This window comes from Typopeltis vanoorti, chromosome 19 (assembly GCF_054136105.1).
Source record: "Typopeltis vanoorti isolate ZY-2024b chromosome 19, IOZ_Tvanoo_1.0, whole genome shotgun sequence".
Classification (NCBI taxonomy): Eukaryota; Metazoa; Arthropoda; class Arachnida; order Uropygi; family Thelyphonidae; genus Typopeltis; species Typopeltis vanoorti.
Window position 1 is genome coordinate 67,450,145 of NC_143567.1, and position 22,890 is coordinate 67,473,034.

At 33.3% G+C, this 22,890-nt stretch overlaps 1 protein-coding gene and 1 pseudogene across 1 annotated transcript in view; both read left to right on the forward strand.

Annotated features, from left to right (window-relative positions):
* The first annotated feature begins 6,920 nt into the window (after window positions 1-6,920).
* LOC150096211 (IST1 homolog) overlaps window positions 6,921-22,890 on the forward strand; it is a 47,171-nt gene continuing 31,201 nt past the window's right edge. Inside the window, exon 1 of the mRNA XM_090408785.1 lies at window positions 6,921-7,229. Coding sequence (XP_090264911.1) covers window positions 6,961-7,229 — 269 coding nt within the window. The 5' untranslated portion in view covers window positions 6,921-6,960. The remainder of the gene's footprint in view (window positions 7,230-22,890) is intronic.
* LOC150096212 (U4 spliceosomal RNA) lies at window positions 13,459-13,573 on the forward strand (annotated as a pseudogene).

A 22,890-nucleotide genomic window follows, 5' to 3' on the forward strand; every position in this document is an offset into this window, starting at 1 on the left:
AATTTTGGAAAAAAATACGATATTAAACAAGCAGTTATAAATGTTCTTGGGTCTTGGGAAGAAGTGACAGCCAACTCTATGAGAGCAGTCCGGAAGAATCTTTTGCCTGAAACTGCAAATAATTTTGGTAGTTCTATTAATCCTGCCAAGAAAATTATCGATAATATTGTTTTGATTGGAAGTGCTCTTGGCTTTGAGAATGTCGATTCAGAAAATATTCGGGAATTATTGGAATCACATTCGAAAGACCTAAGTAACGAAGATCTTAGAATCGAGCATCAACAGGCATACGAAGAGGAAGAAGGAAAGGGAACTAAAGAAATGGAAGATGTATCTAAAGAAATCACTATCAAAGAACTTGAAGATTTTTTTAGGACAATTGAGAAGGCAAAAGAACTTATACAAGAGATAGATCCAAATGTAGAGAGAAGCATGAACGTTAGTCACTGTTTAAATTGACTGTTATCGCAAAATCATGGAGGAGAAAAAATAAAAAGCTACCACTGTTCAATTTACGTTAGATAAGTTTTTTTTATAAAAAAATAAATATTTAGATACGTTTTATGTAACAAATATGCATAAATAAAATATATAAATACATATCACCTTAAAAAAATAAATGATGTTTAAATTTTTATATTTTGCAGGATTCATTATAATTATTCCCATTAATTCTCAACATTGAATAATACGGTTTTGATATATGCGTGTCCATTTTGCGTATATGCGTGTCCAATTGATATATGCGTGGATTAATTAACCGTAAGGTTAGTTAATTAATTGTAAGAAACCCCAAAAAGAAATAAAAAGAAAAGAAATGCATACCATTCAAAAATCTACGATTTTGATTCCAAATTAATGTTTTTAATTTGGAATCAAAATCTGAACATACAATTATCATTATTAGTAGTAATAATTTAATATTTTTCTAAGTATCTAGAAATGGCGTTCGTTTAGGAGCGGATCTATCAAAGAAACACCTTTATATATTCGATTCGAGTCGCTGCCTGAAAGTTATTTCTATGCTTTTTTTTCGGTCCAAGTTAGTTCAACTCTGGCACAGGCAAATGTGGTTTTCCTCATTACACTTCAGAGAATCAATACATATTAGTGCCTGTGTAGCCCTGTAGTTTGTTTCCATATTGCTAGATAGCCTGAAGTAAGACTCCAACAGGATTGATCCTTGTCACCAACTAAAAGAAATTTTTCTAAGCAATTCTTTCTCCAGTTTCCGAGATATTCGACCTTCCGTATAAACAAACAAACAAAAAAAAGATAGATTGTCATTCTGAAAACTGGTTGCATTACAACCCCGCAACTAAAAAATCAACCACATAATTCACACTGTTTCAAATTTAGTATGTATGCGTAGGGCTATGAGATGGCAGCACTCTTCTTCCATGAGCTCTTCTCTGAAAGCCTTCATTTAGTGATATATAGCTTACTATTAGCAAACAGCTGAAGGACGGAGACTGGCCGCCCACTAACTTTCTAAAGGTTATGGCTAAGTAGGTCCTCCTATTCTTTTTAAAAATGAAAGGGACTACAGTATTTTTTAATGCATTTAGGATTTATATCAGGAGATGGTGACATTTGTCAGCTGTAAAATCTGCCATGAAAGTTTCGATTCACTGATAGCCTTAACTTCAGCTGTTTATGATGCCTGAAGGGTGTAGACCGGCTGCAGCCTTTTGATCTTCAAAAAAAAGTTAGGATGTAAAGAAATTTTCCTCTTCTGCTGGGAGTAAAAGGCATTAAAGGGTTTATTTGATTATTGTTAACTGGGCATTTCCATGGAAACTATAAACTCATAGTTAAATACCTACACTAATCATTAGTGTAGGTTTCTTGCACCCTCAATCCAGTCATACCTCTTCTTAAACTGAATCAATGATAGTGCAGTTACAAACATCTTTCTCAATCATTTCCATTCCTTCATCATCCTCCAAGCAAAAAGTGCTTAGTACTTATATCCAGGGCCGCCGCGTGTAGGTGTGCAGGTCGTTCACTGCACAAGGGCAGCTAATCAGAGGGGGCAGTTTGATTTATTATATGTATAAAATTATGTCGTTTAAATTTCTTTGTTCAAATATTATATGGCATGATATTTTAACTAAAATTGTTGTCGTCAGTGAAATGATGCAAAACCCTTCATTTAATATACAAAGAGTTATTGAATGTGTTGAACAAATTACAAAAGAATTAAAAGATTATAGGACAGGTCAAAATTTTGAAAGTGCTGTTATTTCTGCAAAGAAGATGGCAGATATTTTGGATGTAGAACCAGTTTTTTCAGATATTCAAAAAAGAAAAAAGAAAGAATGTTTGGTTATGAAGCAAATGATGACCTCTAACTAGTGCAAAACATAATTTTAAAATACACATTTTTTGTGATATTAGACAGTTCTCTATCATCTCTAATTTAAAGGTTTATGTTGTTAAAGGAAAATAACGAAGTTTAATGAAATTTTTAAAATCATCCATAATGTCAATTCATTGAAACAATGGAGGGATGAAGATATCTTAAAATATTGCAAAAATTTACGCTTTAAATTAAGCAATGATTAAAATCAAAATGATCGTGATATTGATGGTAATGTACTTTTCGAGGAACTCAAAACTTCATAAAAAAAAAGATCTATCCCCTCACGATTTGTTGAACTTCATATATGAGAACAATTTACATGATACATTTCTTAATATTTCATTTGTTTTAAGAACTTATCTACTATTACCAGGATCAGTGGCTTCAGGGTAAGGAAATTTCTCGAAGCTCAAAATAATTAAAAATTATTTAAGATCAAACCATAAGCCAAGAGTGTTTAACAGATTTGCCTATAATATCTACAAAAAACGATGTCATGGATAGTTAGACTTGGGTGAATTAATTAAGAATTTTGTGGGATTAAAAGCACGAAGTGCTTTTAATGCCACAAAGAGAAGAGTATAAGTTTTGTGATTTTATAAGGTACATGATGTTAATCGTGATGTGATTGTATTTATAAATTTCTGTATTTCTTATGGATATATGATCAAAAATTATTTTGTTATACATATAATTATATACTTTATTTTACTTTTCATATGTGATTTCTGTGTTTTGTTTTGTGTGGTTACTCTTGTACTTATTATTGTAATAAATATATATTATAATTATAAAAATGTTTCCTTTTTAATTACTTTCATTGACTTTCAAGGTGAGCGTTTTATAAAGTTTTCACAAAGGCGGCTCATATGCATCTGGCGCTCCTACTTACCTACATTTAAATAACTTTCAAGGGTTATTTGTTATTTCCCCTTGATATTTCTTTGCCTGTCATATAGTGAAAATATTTCCATTCATATCTTTTATAGAATTTCTTTGTGTCGCTAGAAGTTTGACTTAAGTTCAAATCTAGTTGCCGACTGGAGGAACTTTTTTCAAAGCCTTTTTTCGATCGGTTCCCGAGTTAGCCGATCTCTGGCACAGGCAAGCGGGTTTTCCCTCCCGGAAACTCGGGTTTTTCATTCCGTAAACTCAAGAAAATCGACCGTAGCACCCACATTATTTCAGACAGTGACATATCTTGTTAGGGTTAGCTAATAAGAGATGGCAGCACTTGTTTGCCAGCCTCTTCATCGGCGGCTGCTATAATTAGTGATAGACATGGGAAAGCTATCTCTGATTGGTTACCGGTGGAGATTGAATTGCCCACTCAGTCTCCAAAAGCTGGATAGAGTATAAAAATAATCAGCTAACTCTAAAAGCTAGATAGAGAATAAAAATAATCAGCTAACGCCTTTTATTCCCTATAAGGGAATAAAAGGCGTTAGCTGATTTTTATTTTTATTTTTGTTTCTACTATACCCCCCTCTCTCTCTCTCTTTTCCATCTTTCAACCAATTTTTGTAACCCACAGATTTTCAATCTATCCTCATTCGAAGTATGGAGATCTGGAAGCATTTCATAGATTTATACCATTTTATAGCCTGTCTCTGTGTTCTCTCCATCACTTTGTCATCCATAGAAACCTAGGTTACTGATATAGCCGCATGCGACTACCAGTGCGCTAAAATTTAGATGCATCAATCAAGGTCTTAAAAAAAAGTGAGAGATAATAACCCTTATTACCTTGTATTTTTCAATGTGTTTTTCAAGATTTGTGTGTTTCATTCTGAAAACTGGCCTCATATATTTTATCACTGCAATCTGATCAATATAATATACGGTTTACAGTCCTTTCAGAGCATGGTGGTCTCCACTGAAATGTGAAATTACTTCTGATCACAATGTCAGTTTCGTTGTCCTGCAGGATCTCTGTGTCACTTTTATTTGTTTCTGCTCTTCCCCATTTACCATCATTAACAAACAGTTGACATTCTACAAATGGTCTCTAATTTCAACACTACAAATAAAACAGCTATGGACCAATTACAGAGCCTAGCATCATACCACTAGTCAACTGTCTTCACTTGAAGGCTTACACTACTCTTTGATATCAGTCTGTCTATCTCTCAGCTACTCTCTTATTCAGTCACCTTCCTTTTCTTATTCACATCTATTCCTATTTGCTTTTTTGTTAATAGATTAACATATGGTAGCCTATCACATTGTAAAGTCCAAAGATATAGTATAGCCATTAACTTTATTAAACTCAAGTCTCATGTCATTAAAGTGGGAGAATAAATGGTCAAAGCAAGACCTTTCCTTCGTAAAACTGTTGTGGGGTTCCTTACAGAATATATCATATTTTGATTCAGTCTGATTCCTTTTCCCTTACTTTGCTAATGTCATTTCCTTGCAGGTCTTTATGCCATGGCTATTATTATTATTATTATTATTATTATTATTATTATTATTATTATTATTATTATTATTATTATTATTATTATTATTAAGCATTAAGTCCGTTTCTGTTTAATATTGTGATGGAGGTGGTAACAGAGGAGGTGAGAGAAGATGCACCTTGGACAATGTTGTATGCAGATGACATCTTGCTGTGTGTAGATTCAAGAGAAGAAACGGAAACTAAACTGGAAAGATGGAGAAAAGTACTGGAAGAGAGAGGTATGAGACTGAGCAGAAGTAAGACAGAGTATATGTGTTGCGCAGTGGGCGGTGGCCAGGAGACAGACCTGGAGCTGGAAGGAAATGTCATCAGGAAGGTGAGAGACTTTAGATACTTATTTTCAACAGTGGAAGAAGATGGAGGAGCTGAGAAGGAAGTGGGATGCAGGATACAAGCGAGTTGGAGGAACTGGAGGGAGATGGCTGGAGTGTTATGCGATAAGAGGGTGCCGATCAATCTGAAAGGCAAAATTTATAGGACAGTAGTGAGGCCAGCTATGACATATGCTATAGAAACTGTGGCCCTGAGGAAAAATAACATCAGCAGGATGGAAGTAGCAGAGATGAGAATGCTTAGGTGGATGTGCGGTGTGACCAGAAAGGATCATCTGAGAAATGACTATGTCAGGGGAACAGTGAAAGTTACGAACTTAGGAGCGAAAATACAGGAGGCAAGGTTGAGATGGTTTGGTCATGTGATGAGGAGGGAGGACGAATATGTGGGAAGAAGGGTCATGCAGATGGATGTGCAAGGAAGGCGGAAGCGTGGGCGGCCAAAGAAGAGATGGAGGGAGCTGGTAGAAGAGGACTTGAAGATGAAGAACTTGGATGTGGTGACAGCCCAAGACAGGAAGGTGTGGAGGAGACTCATTATCAACAGTGACCCCACTTAAGTGGGAGAAGCTGTAGAAGAAGAAGAAGAAGATTATTATTACGGGCGACTCAAGGGAGCCCTTAGAATCATGTCAACACAACTACATGACATTCTCACAGTATCTATCATACCTTGTCTTGAACTCACTCACTGTCATAGCACCCACAATTGACTCTGGCAGCTTATTCCACTCATTTACCACTCTAAAAGTAAAGAACCCAGCTCTAACACCCCTGCTAACCACACTCTTTCCCAGCTTCCATAGGTGTCCCCTAGTTCTCCCACCACCAGTCCTGATCTCAAAAATATCCTCTGAATTAATCCTATAGAAACCCTTTAGCAATTTGAATGTCTCAATCATATCTCCCCTTTTCCGCCTATCAACTAGTTTCTGCAACCCACAAATTTTCAACCTGTTCTCATAAGGTTCATTCCATAGACCCCTGTTATCATCTTGTCACTCGCCTCTGGATCCTCTCCACCTCCTCCCCATGGCCATGCTCCAAGTAGCTTTCGAAGTTTGTCGTAATTATTAACTCCGTGGTTTCATATATCCATTCATCACCTAAAATCCCACATGTGCAGCCTCCTCCCACCAGATGAACACTGCATCTCTCTCTCTCTCCAAAGAGGTCAAGTGGCTAACGTGGATATGGACAGATCTGTTACTATCACTAAATCCAACGCCTTTCAAATCACAACACTCTATCCTTTATTGTGTGCGTCTTTGTCAAATATCTATCAGTAGCTATAAAAAGCCCATCCTTTATTCTACCTGTTCTTCCTTCAAGTCTATATCCCCGTAATTAAATTCGTTCATGATGATTACTCTCCCCACTCTCATTGAATAAAGAGAGTAACCTGCCGATGCATGTAATCTACTGTATATCTACTTTGCACCTTGTGCGTATATACACCGATATGAACAACGACAAATATACTTGATTAATAAGGGATAATAATCTCTAAATAAATAGTTGATATTATTAACATTATTAATTAATAATCGATATTAATAATGTCAAAACGCGAATATCCATCGAAATGCATTTCAAAAGTTAAGCTTTTGACATTTTATTACTAGTAGTGCGACATTACTGAAATCTAGGGTGCGTCATGGATTGCGTAATGTTTATTATATTATATACTAGATAGTTTTTTTTTTTTATAGTTGTCACGTTACTCTGAGTGTTTCTTTACCTGTTAGGTGTGTTTAATTTTTGTGTGGTAATTATCATACAAGCGAAAATATTTAGGTATGTTGTCAACCGGGCCCAATTACAGTAAGTTGAAAACAAATCTAAGACTTTCTATCAATCGCTTGAAACTTCTTGAGAAAAAAAAGACAGAGCTAGCCCAGAAAGCAAGAAGAGAAATTGCAGATTATCTCTCAAATGGCAAATATGAAAGGGCAAAAATTAGAGTTGAGCATATCATAAGAGAAGACTATTTAGTAGAAGCCATGGAAGTTGTTGAAATGTATTGCGATCTCTTGCTTGCTAGATTTGGACTTATTCAGCAGATGAAGTAAGTGGACGCTGTTTCTTTTTATTCCCTCCCCGTTTACATATTGTCAGTTTGTAATAATGGTGTTTCTGACTTGTATTGAAATGAAGTTAATACAATTGCTGTAATTCATTCATATTTAAAGGTTCTGTTGTGCACATACAACGGCATCAGAAAAGCTTTTGGATTTTTTTTTTTTTCTTTTCATAATTTTGCATTATGAAGGTTAGAACGTTACTGCGCGAATGTTGGATAGTGATTGGCGTGATGTTAAGGGCCTCCCTCGATGAGTCTGACTCCATGGAATAGCCTATAATAATAATAATTCTTATTTTATTATAAATAACAAATATAAGATATTATAATCAGGAAAAAGAAGTAGCTATAGTATTCAACACTAAATACGAGTATAATATGCACAAATACTAAGGAAAAAGTGTAGGAATGTTTTGAAGCATTAAAGAAAACAGCTGATAGAAAGAAAAAGGAACAGCTGGCAGATTTTGGAGATCTAAAAAACAGAATAGGTAACAATTATCAGACATATAGAAATGTTTTGGAAAATCTGGAGAAAAGAACATAAGATATTATAATCAGGAAAAAGAAGTAGCTATAGTATTCAACACTAAATACGAGTATAATATGCACAAATACTAAGGAAAAAGTGTAGGAATGTTTTGAAGCATTAAAGAAAACAGCTGATAGAAAGAAAAAGGAACAGCTGGCAGATTTTGGAGATCTAAAAAACAGAATAGGTAACAATTATCAGACATATAGAAATGTTTTGGAAAATCTGGAGAAAAGAACAACGCTAATAATAATGGTAAGTACGTGCTGGATTTAGATTCAGGACATGAACTAGTGATTACTAACACCATTGTTCTAACATAAAGATGTGCACAAATTCACATGGAGAGAAGATGGAAGAAATATGATAAGGTCGCATTGATTTTGTTATTGTTTTGTTGACACCAGTGTCTTCATGCTAGTTCAGGACAAGAGCACATAGAAGATCTGAAATATGAAGCATTCACCATTTAGTTTTGAGCAGAAAATATATTGAAAAGAAAAGTATTTAATGACATTTTAAAAATATCAAAATTGAGCAGCTTTCAGAGGTGAACTGTAAATTCGAATACACAAATATTCACGAAGAAAATGAAAAGTTTGAAAACAAAAACCAAACCTCAGAGATTAATTGGCAGACCCTGAATAAAACATTGATTCAGCCAGAGAAGCATGTGGTGAGGTTCTCTGCAAGGAGAGAAAATCAGAACTCCATACTGAACTTAGGAAATTAAAGAGGCAGTTAAAAAAAAAAAAAAAAAAATGAAAGTATATCAAAAGATCCTGGTAAGTAAGTCAGCACCTGCTCTGCTGAGAGAATACAGAGAAAAATATAAAAAAAAACAAAGCATTATGTAATAGTTGCTAGACAAAAGTCATGGGACGAGTTGGGTAAGAACCTGGAAAATAAATATCAGAAAGGTTGCAAAAGGTTTTGGAAGAAAGGGGAAATAACAAATAACCCTTGGAAGTTATGTAAAATGTTATAGTATAAGTAGGGATATAAGCAGGAGTGCCGGATGCATATGAGCTGCCTTTGTGCGAACTTTAAAAAACACTCCCCTTGAAAGTCAATGAAAATAATTAAAAAGGAAACATTTTTATAATTATAATATATATTTATTATAATTTAAATAGCATTATAATAAATATAATTTATTATAATGCTACTTAAATTATTTGTATAATTAGAAATAATTTAAGTAGCATGAAAACTGAAGACAAAGGTATTTTAGATGTCTAGAGGAATTACTTGGAAAGATTCCTAAATTAAACAAGAAGTAGCAGCATGGTGGTTGGAATCATTCAGAAGTATATAAGTACATGAGCAAAAGAAGCCATCAAAAACCTGAAATAATGGAAACTTAGTTGGAGTAGGACCACAAATGCTCAAATATGGAATTATAAAAGTTCTATGGCAGCTTGGTAAGATGGTCAAATTCCATGTTACCAAAGTAGCTCTCATAGTACTCATCTATAAAAAAGGAAGATATAATTACTAAATGTCCAAGGTAAGATTTATGCAAGCATACTCGAAAAAAAAATTAAGAAAAATTTAGGAAAGTAAATTTCCATGACTATATTCTTTGGTTTTAACGTTTTCTATATTCTTTGGTTTTAATGTTAACTCTTAAATGTTTCTCAACTATTTAAGAACAACCTTGGTTCAAAGCAACCAGGTTGTCAGGATTAGATTTTTTTCTTTTAGACATGTATTGTTTTGGAATATTTGGTGCCAAGAGAAAAGCTGTTCAAAATTCTACAATTATGGGATGTTAATCAGATATTATATCAAGCAGTACATAGGCTGTGTTTGAGCTGTATGGCAGAATTGGAGGTATAAGATAGTTTGATGTTTAATCAAGTGAGAGAAGGGGGTCATGTTAACTTCACTGTTATTCATCATGTACATGAATCACATTATTAAGATAAATGGTATTAAACCAGATATCAATAGTGGAGATATTCAACTCAGTTCTACTTTATGCAGATATTATAGTGTTAAATAAATTCTGTACAAGTCTTCAGCATTCCTTTACTAAACTGAATAACTGCTAATAAATTTTGGTATGAAAATCAGCAATATTTTTGATAGATTATGAAAATGGGCAGGACTTCGGAAGAAATCAAGTTCAACCTGAATGGAGAACAAGTAAATATTTCAACTGCTTAGGCACAACTTTTAGTGTTGATGGCAAATTAAATTTGGAAATAGACAATGGAATTAGCAGGGCTAATTCCATTGAAGAGCATTACACATGCGCTGATTGGTGTATGGTAGAAGTCAACTGAATAAATGCTTATGGCATAAAAACGAAATTAGTCAAAAACAGTAAACTTGCTGTATATGACTTGGTCAGATATGATCATGGGGGAGGAAAGATTTACAAAACCCAGTATTTGTTGTCAGAATGGTAGGAAAGAGATCCATAGGAAGATTAAGATATAATTGGATTGATATGGCAAGAAGTACCTTAGAAGACTGAGTTAATATCTGACAGTATTGGAGTCATGATAGATAACAGATTGATTTGGTTAAAAATTGTTAATAGGAAGTAAATGATTTTTCATGTAGTATTCCTAATATGTTGGCCGAGTGGTTTAGCATATCTACTCTCTAGCCAAAAGGCTGCAGGTTCAAATCCCACCATGGGCATGAATGTTTGTCATGCACCTTCATACATTCATTCATACAACTATATATACATTCTCCCAAGATGGAATGGATCACTATGGGAGAAGTAGACCCAACCCTTCCATAAAGGGTGAGGCTTTTACCCAGCATTTGGAGGAAGATATAAACACAATTACTCCTATTATCCTTTATTTCTTTGAGAGTATATATGAGAAATTTGATTATTTCATTTGTGCTTTTAGTGACGTGCTATAGATATTGAAAGTTTATTTTTCACTTGGTTAGATTATAATAAATTTAGTTTAATCCTTTATCCAAGTGAGAGCAAACAAAGTTTGTGCCTGAAAATATCTTCAGGACTGAATATTATCTTACCTGGGTAAGTAGTACAACACCAGGCATCTCGTAGCAAAGGTAGAGCAAGCTACCAACACTCCTATCCCAGTATCTCCCATAATGCAAAACACATCTCCTTGTGGATATGTATAATGTTATGCATTAAGGGATTGGCCACTACCCAGACTAGTTTCGACCTTTATTGAGGTCTCTTCATTGGGAGCCAGGCCCAGAGTTGGAGATACCAGGCAGAAGCAATAGCAAGGTCAGCTTTACTTATAGGAGTTACCAAAAGGTTTGCCACCTTTTTTATTAAATTACTCTGGATTTAGAGAAAGGTGTTGAAAGTTTATTTTTCACTTGGTTAGACTATAATAAATTTAGTTTAATCCTTTATCCAAGTGAGAGCAAACATAGTTTGCAGCCAAATATCTTTAGGACTGCATATGGTGTTGTACTATCTTACTTGGGTAAGTACTACAACACCAGGCAACTTGTAGCAAAGGTGGAGCAAGATACCAACACTCCACCTTTGCTACAAGTTGCCTGGTGTTGTACTATTTACCCAGGTAAGATAGTACAACACCATATTAGGTCCTGAAGATATTTTCAGGTGCAAACTGTTTGCTCTCACTTGGATAAAGGATTAAACTAAATTTATTATAGTCTAACCAAGTGAAAAATAAACTTTCAACATCTTTCTCTAAATCCAGAGTAATTTAAAAAAAAAAAAAAAAAAAAAAAAAAAAAAAAAGGTCGCAAACCTTTTGGCAACTCCTATAGGTAAAGATGACCTTGGTATTGCTTCTGCCTGGTATCTCCAACTCTGGGCCTGGCTCCCACTGAGGAGACCTCAAAAAAGGTTGAAACCGGTCTGGGTAGTGACCTTGTTGGATTCTGATTATATAGAGATTGGAGTAATTATTATTTGGTTCAGAATCCAACATGATCTTCCATCACATAGGCTAGACTTGTAAATATTATTCAATGTAATTCACTTGTTTAAAATTTAATATTCATATAACTACCTTTAACCTTATTTAATATTTAATTGAGGATATATGTATTAATAATGAAAAGATTGTATTAAATATTATTAAGCTATTTTATTTATTACTATGTTAATATTATAAGAATTTGTATTTGATAATTTAACTGCGCATTAATTGAAATTTAAATATTCTCTATTTATTCTTGTTGGTAGAAGTTTAACGTTATGCAATAGCTCAATTTTATTATGTTTTGTTTGGTTGTCATGGAGACGTATGTAAGTGAGCGAGCACGTTTTTGGAACACCATGTGAAGAGAAGGTTTATTGAAAAGAGTTTTAGATCACGAGAAAAATTTAGGCAGGAACAATGGATATAAAAAGGGAAGAATGCTGAAATTATTAATTAATTAAGGGGAGATTAGAGGAATTAAGAGAGAGAAAGGAGAGGATTGGCATTAAGTTGGAATCGGAGCATTTGACATTCGGGAATCACAGTGCGATAATAGCGAGTCGGCAAGTCACTCAAGCAGCTAATAAAGTCTGCTAGTCGAGAAGCAGTTAGCTAATAAGTTGTAAAATAACAATTATAGCTACGGAAAACAGCTGAGAGACTATTAATTAGACTAGCGATACTTGAATTGAGATATAATTTCAGGGCCGACCTGTCAAGGATACACAGAATCTTGAAATAAAGCATCGAGTAACTAGGGAATGGTAGAGGCTGTAAAATTGAAGTTTACCGTTAGCTGTGTTTAGAATTGTAGTGTCTAAAGAATTAATTGAATGCCTGAAGAGTGAACAACTGTGCATATAAAACCTCAAGTTAAGGAATTATTGTGTGTTGCCTTATTTCATGAGTGATCAGTAGTACTTTATGCAACAACGTTTGTTTATGTGTATAGTGACTGACGATTAATTCAGTTATTGCTTAGAGGAATTATTTTAATGAGTGCCGTATACTGTTTAAGTGTTTACAGTTATAAAAAGTGTTTACGTATAAGTAGATGAAGAAAAAAGATTATCGGTAAGATTATTCCAACCATTAATATTTCTATACAGAGAAGTGTGTTAGTTTCATCCTAGAATTTCCTTATATTAACAGTAACTATTGGTGAGAAATAACTGAAGTGTAAAATTTAAAAGTGTTTGTTTGTGAAGAGGTATTACTGCAATTTGTGTTGTATGGAACCTAAGGAACTGTGAGAAGACTGTATTATAGAGATAACAGATTTACCATTGTATGAGTTGAATGATTGAATTTACCTGAGGAGTTAAAATGTTTGTGATATCTTAATTACTGATTTGAATTTAAGTGTAAAATTTGTGATTCTAAATTAAATGTTTGTTTTTGTTTATCTAAAGTTGTATTTTGCCTGAATCTCTTTTACTGCACCATTCATAAAATATTCGAACCAAAGCGGGTAAATTAAGTAAGTCAAATATACTTGGCCAGTATATAATTTTAAGGAGAAATAGTTGAAGGTTGATTTTTCTTCAATTCTTGAACTAATTCAGATATAGAGTGGCGCAGTCTTTAAATATAAATTTTCTCTGTATTTGAATTAGAAATCAACTTACAACTTATCAATTAGTTAAGAACATCGTAATAGTAATTATGTCGGATCCAAGGCATAGATTGAGAAGAAGTAGGATCCAACAACCTTCTCTCACAATGTGAAACAGCAATGCATCTCCTAGGAGCTGTGTTTTACTTTATGAGAAACCGGTCTGGCAATGCTGTAGCCAATGAAGTTTAACTGAGGCTCGGCTATTGCTAATATGAGTTCGCTCTCTTAAGGTTTTGCCTTAAGGGAGCAATTTGAGTTTCCAGGGAAAGTGTTTTCTGGTACGGCTCGGTGAGGGGCTTTATCGGTGAATACTTTTCTCCAGAATATGAGCGGTTCTGCTCGGTGGTGGTGGTAGGTGGAAGGCCATCACTGAGTGGAGCCAACGCTGAGATGGACGGTCTTTCGCCCACTATTGAGTGGCCTAGGGATCGTCCGAATTTTTTAGAGACGGCTTTACTTATTCATAAGGTCGAAACTACTAGTTGCCGGGAATAGCGCCAATGCAAATCCAAGCATGTCGTAAGAGGCGACTAAATGGACGCTGAGATTCAAGAGTTTGAGTTCGCTCTTAAGGTTTTTGCCTTAAGGGAGCAATTTGAGTCTCCGGGGAAGGTGTTTTCCGGCACATCCCGATGAGGGGCTTTGTCGGTGAATGCTTTTCTTCGGAATTTGAGCGGTTCTGCTCGGTGGTGATGGTGGGTGGAAGGCCATCATTGAGTGGAGCCAACGCTAGATGGACGGTCTTTCGGCCACTCTTGAGTGGTCTAGGGATTGTCTTAATTTTTAGAGATTGGCTTTACTTATGTATCACCAATAAAGGTCGAAACTAGTTTGGGTAGTAGCCAATCCCTTAATGCATAACATTATACATATCCACAAGGAGATGTGTTTTGCATTATGGGAGATACTGGGATAGGAGTGTTGGTAGCTTGCTCCACCTTTGCTACGAGTTGCTTGGTGTTGTACTTCTTACCCAGGTAAGATAGTACAACACCATATTCATCCTGAAGATATTTTCAGGCACAAACTTTGTTTGCTCTCACTTGGATAAAGGATTAAACTAAATTTATTATAGTGCTATAGATAATTGACTAATACACATACAGAAAAATAGTTTTAATAATAATGATAGTATCAAAATAAGATATTTTGGTTTGAAATGCACAGATCAGTGAATGACGAATTAAAAATGCTACAGAATTATATTCTTGTTTAATCCTTTATCCAAGCATAAGCAAACAAAGTTTGCATGTGTGAAGTTACACTTGGGTAAAGGATTAAACAAGAATATGCAAGGGGGAGAGGGTCTGGAACGTTTGATAAATTCCTAGAACAAAAATTATATTAAAGCGACTGATATAACCACAAGAAAGAACATATCTTAAAATCCTTTAACCCTCATGTTTCATCAACTTGTAATGATTTGTTTGTTTTTTTTTAGGATATATAATAAGACTTAAAATTAATTTATTTTCGTTCTAGGTGTTTATTGAACCCCCCCCCTCATTATTTCATGGCATTTTTAATTTATAACCAAGTGGAAAAAACTTTCTATAATCAGTGAATGATGATCTCCAAAAGATATAACTGTGGTTTCACATTTATTGTACAAGCTGCTGCATGTTCTAGAAATGATAATAGGACATTACTAATGATACTCTACTCAAATGCCATTTGCAATTGTTAAGAATGGAAATTTTTCAACTTTTGATAAAGATACACAATTTTTCCAATGATTCTTGGGCAATGGAAGAGCCTTAGAGCTCTGTTTAAATAGTCATTCAAATTTGAAATATGCTAATAGATAAGGTTTGTCTTTGATCAGAGAATTCTGTAGACTCAACTCCATGTTGTACAAGACCAAACAGATTTATGGGATTTTTCGATGTTTTGAAGTCTCTTCTCGATCAAACATCTGGTTTTCCCAAAATATGCATTAACAAAATACTGGCAAACTTCTAGGAGAGCCAGCACTGAAGGTTTTTCCTTTGTGATGATAAGAAAGAGAATAGTTTGTTGATGGGAGTGTGTGTGTGGGGGGGGAAAGTATTCACAGTGTATTTTTTTCAGGAATCTTGAGTTTGGCTCTGAGATGTAGATTGGACCTCCATCTAAGAGGAACCAGAGTGTGTTTTTATAATGTGATAAACATTCCTGGGATTAAAATCATTAAGTTGTGTAATCATTTTGATTGATGGTATTTGCTTCTTGTAAGAGTACAACAGATGAAGTACACACTATTAATACTACTCAATAGGGTTTAATAAATTTAGTTTAATCCTTTATCCAAGTGTGAGCAAACAAAGTTTGCGCCTGAAAGTATCTTCAGGACTGGGTTAAGGTGGTACACACCAGGGCAACTTGTTGCAAAGGTGGAGCAAGCTACCAACGGTCCTATCTCAGTATCTCTTATAATGCAAAACGCATCTCCTTGTGGATTTATAGGAGATACTGAGATAGGAGTGTTGGTAGCTTGCTCCACCTTTGCAACGAGTTGCCCTGGTGTGTACCACCTTAACCCAGTCCTGAAGATACTTTCAGGCGCAAACTTTGTTTGCTCACACTTGGATAAAGGATTAAACTAAATTTATTATACTCTAACCAAGTGAAAAATAAACTTTCAACATCAATAGGGTTTACTTCATCTGTTGTAAAAAAAAAAAAAAAAAAAAAAAAAAAAAGTTTTTTTGTAACAAATGGCATTTAGAATCCTGTTGAATATGTTGATCAGCAGTTTGTGATATACAGAACTGGGTATGATGTGTTGCCAGACAGAACAGAATGCCAAGGAAGGCTAATTTGCCATCTTTTTCTTTTTCATGTGGAGACAGGTTGTTTTGTGCTGGAAAGAGAACCAAAGAATCTTGTGGTCAGATTTCAAAAATGTCCTCAATATAGTCTATTAATAATAAAGGCTGTGGGTGTAGAACAAAGTTCTCCAGATATTCTGAATAGGTCTTGTTTTCTCTGGGATTGCTACCAAAGCAATTAAGGTCTTGAATTGAGTGTAATTACCTTTTAATTGCATGTATTGAACCTCTGTAGCTCAGTGGTATCAATTATGCCCTTGGATTGGGAAGATCTAGGTTCAAACCAGGAGAAAACACAATCAGCAGAGCCGACAATTAACAAACACTGGCCTCGCACTCTTGGTTGCTGTGGAATTACAGCCAAACTACCACAACATAGTTTGCCTGTTTGCAGGGGGGGGGGACTTTCCATCATCATCATATGGACACTGGCTAATTCAATCCTTCAGTTGAAAAGCCCATATAATGATTCTTCACATCTTAGACAGGATTTAAATTTGTATCCTTCCAACCAAAGGGTTATTGCCAATACTCACTTCTTCTTCAGTGGCATTAACAGGCGCTTAAGCACCCACAACCTTCCAAAGTATCTGATGCCCCTAGGCAAAGAAAATTTAGGCGCCCCTATACAATGTCTCTATGCAGTAATTAGTGCGTCATTTTTTTCGATACCCAAATTCAATTAGTGCGCCTATATACATCTTAAAAATAAATGTTACAGATTTAAAAAATTTTCTGTCTATACATTTTTATGCCTAACTATTTTAAAAAATCACTCAGAATGAAATAATTTAGTTACCGATTTAAAACATTTTCCAAAGTTATTTTTAATGGCGTACTACACTACTTCCATGTACACTATGTATACCAGGATTTCCCAAACTGTGTTCCACGAGAAGTTCCTGGAATTTGTCATTTTAGTTTTATAAGCATTTTTTATGAATAAATATTTTATAGTGGAAATATTCTGAGGAGAATAATATTCGAGAATATGTCGAAAAGCTTGGACCCAGAACACCTAATAACATTTTGCATCATTAATTTTCACACATTGAAACCTTTCAACATTTGGGAAAGAGAATACCACTGTTTATGATCGGTCGTAAAAATTGCCTGCAAGCGAATTATAACAATCGGTGGTGTATAATATTTTTCATACAAGCGAAGTTTTTAAGCAGCAATGCAGAAGCTGACCCTGATGAATAGAGAAGCAGAAGAGTAGAAGAGGCAATAGGGCCATACTGTCAGTTGCATAAAAAAAAGAAACAAAATGCCCGCCAAACTACGTTAGCTCAATTCTTTGTTAAGAAGTAGAATAATAAAATTTATATTCTGAATATGTTTTTATAGCCTTTCAGCTTCATGATTTTACTTTAACTAGGCCCTGAGACATACCTTAATTCTTTTATGAAAAAAATTAAGGGTTAAAAAAAAGTTGAGGAACGAATTATACTTTTTACCATAATTTATTATATTCAATTAATGCGCCTGTTTTAAAGAACTGCATTAATCGAGGGATTGCTGTATATATATTTTGTCGTACTCACACAAGCACACTCACGCCTACACATGTGGATATTTATAAAAATAATATCATTATGAACATTTATATATAAAATTTGTTAATCAAAACCAATATATTTGTATACATATATGATTACTCCTAATATCTATATAGCAAGAAAATTATTACATCTTAAATCTTAAATACAAAAATTATGAAAAACTTTCGGGCTTTTGCTTTGGCAAAGTTTTGAATTAATTCATCTGTATTGATTGTAGATGCAATTTCATGCTCTATAGATATCATTGCTAGACCAGTGAGTCGTTCCTGAGTCATCGTAAATCGAGTGTAAGTTTTTGTAAGTTTTAATTTCAAGAAACTTCTTTCTGAACTTGCTACTGATACTGGCAATTTCGAAAAAATTCTCAGAACAATAAACACATTTGGAACGCTATTTTCTAAATTATTTTTGCATATGTATGACAGGACATCTAATGAGGAAGTATTTTCTGGATTTCGCCTTGCTATTATTTGTAATTCACTACATAAATCTGTTCTGTCAGTATCTCTCAGTATTGTTAAATAATTTTCCAATATCAAACATTTTTTAAGCAGTTCTGCTGAAGTAATTTTTTGAAATACATATATATTTAAAAGGAAACCAAACGTTTCGTTAACTGTAGATGTGCTTGAATTTTTCATCAACAGATGCAATTGCGGTATCAATAATTGAAAAATAAAAATCTACCATAAATTTTTGTTTAAAATCTGTTATGAATTCATCCTCTGCTTCATACACAAATTTTCTTTTAAGTCTGTTTCTTGTTCAAAATTAGGCATTACACCTAAGACCTAAGAGATTTTTTCCACATCTGTTAACATCTTTTCAAATTCATCCTCATTTCGGATTTTCATTAAGAAATTCTTTGTATCATTAATACAATTTATGGCACCATCTATATCAAGGCTTGTATTCTGAAGTTGTTTACTTGTAAAGTTTATTATTTCAAAAAGTATATTATACCACATTACTAAGGATGCAATAAATTTGAACTTCCTTAAAATTTTAAGAAGACTACTTGCATCTAATTTCATGGTATTTCCACTTAATCCACATAAACTATCATCTTGAGATATTTCTTGCAGTGCTTCACAAACATCGGACAAATTATATCTTAGGAGCTTTAATGAGTCAATTCGGCTCTCTGATTGTATCACTGGTTTGAGTGTAAAATTACTTGTGTCTTTTGAGGTATTTCCATCGAGTTGAACCGGAAAAAAATACATATAGACGATGTACTGTGTCAAAAAATGCTGTGGCATCTAAAGGTATTAGCAGTGCAATTCACTACTATATTTAATGAATGTGAACTACAGGGTACATACATTGCTCTCAGGTTAATATTTGAAATTCGTCGCTGCACACCTTTTAAATGACCTTTCATATTACTAGCTTTATCGTATCCTTGACCTCGTAAATCTTGTATTGGTAATGAAAATTTGTCTAGCGTTCCTAGTATTTCATTTGATAAAAATTCTCCAGTGGTATTTTTTTATTTCTATAAATCTCAAAAAGTGTTCTTTTATAGAAACCGTGCTATTATTAGTGTCTACGAATCGAAGTACTATGCTCATTTGTTCCGTATGACCAATGTTGGACGTACAGTCAATAATTATGGGAAAATATTTTGTGGCAACAACAGATTCTAAAATTTTCTTTTTTATTGCATTGGCAAAGATGTTTATTATTTCATTTTGAATATCATTTCCAAGATAATGCACATATGTATCTTTATCTTTTATTCTTCGAAGATGTTCATTATTTGATCAAACTTGGCTAGAAATTCTACAAATTTCAAAAAAATTTCCATTTCCATGCAAAAACAATGTCTCATTTGTTCCTCAAAATGATAAATTTTGAATAGCTAACGTCTGAACTAAAGCAAAGAGTCGTTCTAATACTTGCACCCAATGTTTCTCCTCTTTTCTAATAACTAGCAAGTTATCTTTTTGGTTTTCTTTTCTTTTATTAGAATTTTTAATTCTTTCCACTAATGGTAATTTTCAACGCGTCTTTGACATTTTTCATGCACAGCTAAAATGGAAGCATTTTTCCAGTCCCTCAATCCAAAATTAGCAAGGTTAATCCACCATTGATCAAATAATAAACAGCAGAAGCAAAATGCAGAATCCGTGGATTTTAAATACAATAACTACAAACACTGCATTGTCTCACCATTAAATATTCTTAGAGTATAATGTGTCATTGAAAATCCTCTATTGTTATCTTTCGGAAAATCAAAATTATGAATCTGTTCAGGTCCATGTTCAACCGATAGTTGACATGATTGATATTGGAAAATTTTATGGGACACCAAGTTGCTGGATCATTATAATTTAAATTTGTAAAATGAAATCCTTTTATGATTGGATCTGTAGAACAACCAGTTTCAGAATCAACAATACTCATATGATCTGTAGATTTCTCCTTCAATGTTTTAATCCAATTTTTGGTATCTGTAGAATTCTCCTCCAATTCATTAATCGAAACTATTGGCGAATTATTCAATGAATAATCTTGAAAATTTCTTCTTGTATGCGATTACGATCTTCTCGGCAAAGATATTTTAAAAATGCACCTTCTTGTTTTTTCAAACTTTCTTCCTTTTCCACTTTGCGATATTGAAAACAATTTCTTTTTATCCATTTTCAAAATCCAGTAACTGAAATATTTATAAATAAAAATAAACTTAATTATAAAAAAAATATGGACTTTAAACTATTCAGTATTTATCAATTATATATATATATATATAATATACCTTATAAGTTATAACTATATAACTTATCTATCATACATTTATAATGTAATAATTCAACAATATCGTTTTCTATGAACATGATTGACAAATTTCTCAAATGCATCTGACTTAATGAATTGTGTAAATATTTTTAACATGGAAAATGAGTGTTCACCACTAGCATTACAAACAGGCAGTGTCCAGGGCCGCATTTATACTTTTGGAGACCCGAGGCACAATATCATTATGAGGCCTCAAAAATAAGCACTTTTTTTAGTTTATTGAAAATAAAAGTCAACATTTCCATGATAACTAATTTTAATAACACAATACAACATTGGTATACATATATTTGCATTTTAAAAAAGTATAAAAATAAATCAGTTCAAATTTAAATAAAAAAAATCAATAACTAAAAGTTTTTTTTTCTGGCTCAGCAAATATATCTATAATGTCATAATTAATCAAGTCCATTTTATCTGATTCAATGCATAATAACGACAGGTCACTTGTTTTATTTTGGTGCACGTTGCTTCTTAAATAATTGTATAAGGATAAAAGTTTTTTTTTAAAAAAAGAAAAGAATTTAAATGCAGTCAAATTAAGCTTGCTAATCAAGGCAAGAATAGGAACTTCATGAACTGTAAAGTTCAGATATTCTCTCTAAAAATAAAAATTTTGAATTTAGGGTAATAAAAATTATAGCAAAAATCATTATATTTATGGAATTACAACATGGATCTAAATCTAAATATGAAATGTTTCAGTTTGCAGTAACATGCACAGTATGCCTCCCTGGTTGACAGAATGGTTAACATATCTGCTTTCCAATCACCCATCTTTAGGTGAAAGGTAAATTTTGTTGCCTAGTGCGAGACCACCTTACTTACCGGAGGCCTGGGATTCACATAAAAAGCATATATAGGATTAATTCAGTTCCAGCTTTATCGCACAATTAAGATTTATTCAACTCCAGATTTGATTTTTTTAAGTTACAGTAATAAGCATAATAATTCCAGCTTTAGTTAAAATGTAGAAGCAATCAATAGTAACGATAACTTGCTGTGCTCGCTAACATTCACTTTTTTACTCGCCATTTTACCCTAAAATAACTAGAATCTTGATGCACAAAAAAGGAACTGAAAAATCAATTTAATTTATAAATAATAATGAACTTGAAAATCAAATGCTATGTTTATGTGATATACACACTGATCTTACCCACTAATCGATACAAATAGCAGCAGCACACAAAAAAAACCTCTGTTGTCTCAGAAACATGTTTCAAAATGATCGCAAGTTCAATACTCAGCGATCTGTTCTTTCTAACAGGATTCTGGGAAATCACAGGGTGAAATATTCTTAAGAATGTTATGGATTAAACTGACCATATATTTAATCTCTGGATTAAACTGCTAAGTCAGTGATTGGTCAACACAAGTCAAACATTTAGTAAGAGAAAATTTCCAGAGAAGGAGATTGGAATTTATTAATATTGATAAGAACATTATTTAATTAAAAACATAAAAATACAACCAATTTATTAAATATATCTGTATAGAATTCATAATTAAAAGGACTATAATAATAATAATAGATTTCTACAGATGTGTCTCATCTTGTTTTGGTATTATCAAAATTATAAAGTTATTCTGAAGCATTATGAATTTTGCTATTTTATTATTATGCTGCTGATGTTTCTTCAAATGCGGCACTTTTTACAACAAAACTGGCTAAGTTATGTTGAATATATGTTTGCAAATATACTCAAATCCCTAATAAAAATGTAGAATGCTGATGAAACTTCATCAACATTCTATCTGAAAATGCAATTACCCCTACCGTTAACGGATTATTGTCTTTATGTGCACCGTATTATTTGGAATTTCTTTACTGTCCTACAATATTTGACTCTTTTTTGCTGCACAATTTATTTATTGTCTCTCTTCCCAAATAAAAACGAATTTCACATGTGCGAAAATAAATAATCAAAACATTTGTTTACATTGGAAATATTATGTCAAATATTTATATATTTTTTAAATTACATTTATTGAAATAAATGACATTATGCTTCCTTTCCTTGCAAAATAAGATTATATGGGTCGCACATTTCAATTTTAGGAACGAATTTTTTTTTATTTTTATGAACAAATGATGTTAAACTGCATTACTCGGGGTTTCCAGTTGTGAGTCTTTTTAATATCAAAAATTTATATCCAATGGTATTTTATCAGAGATTCTTCACCTTTGTCTTTTGCTTAAAACTGCAACAGTACAATTACTTTGGAATAATAATGAATTCAAACAAAAAGAAAGTGCACATACGTTATTTAGCAGTGTTGTGTGTGTGTGTGTGTGTGTGTGTGATAATTTTGGGAGGGGGGGAGTTAGCCATTAAAGGCAAATTAATTCTGGTTATGAAAATTTTGGAAATAAAATTTCATTTTGGCGCATGCACCTACATATG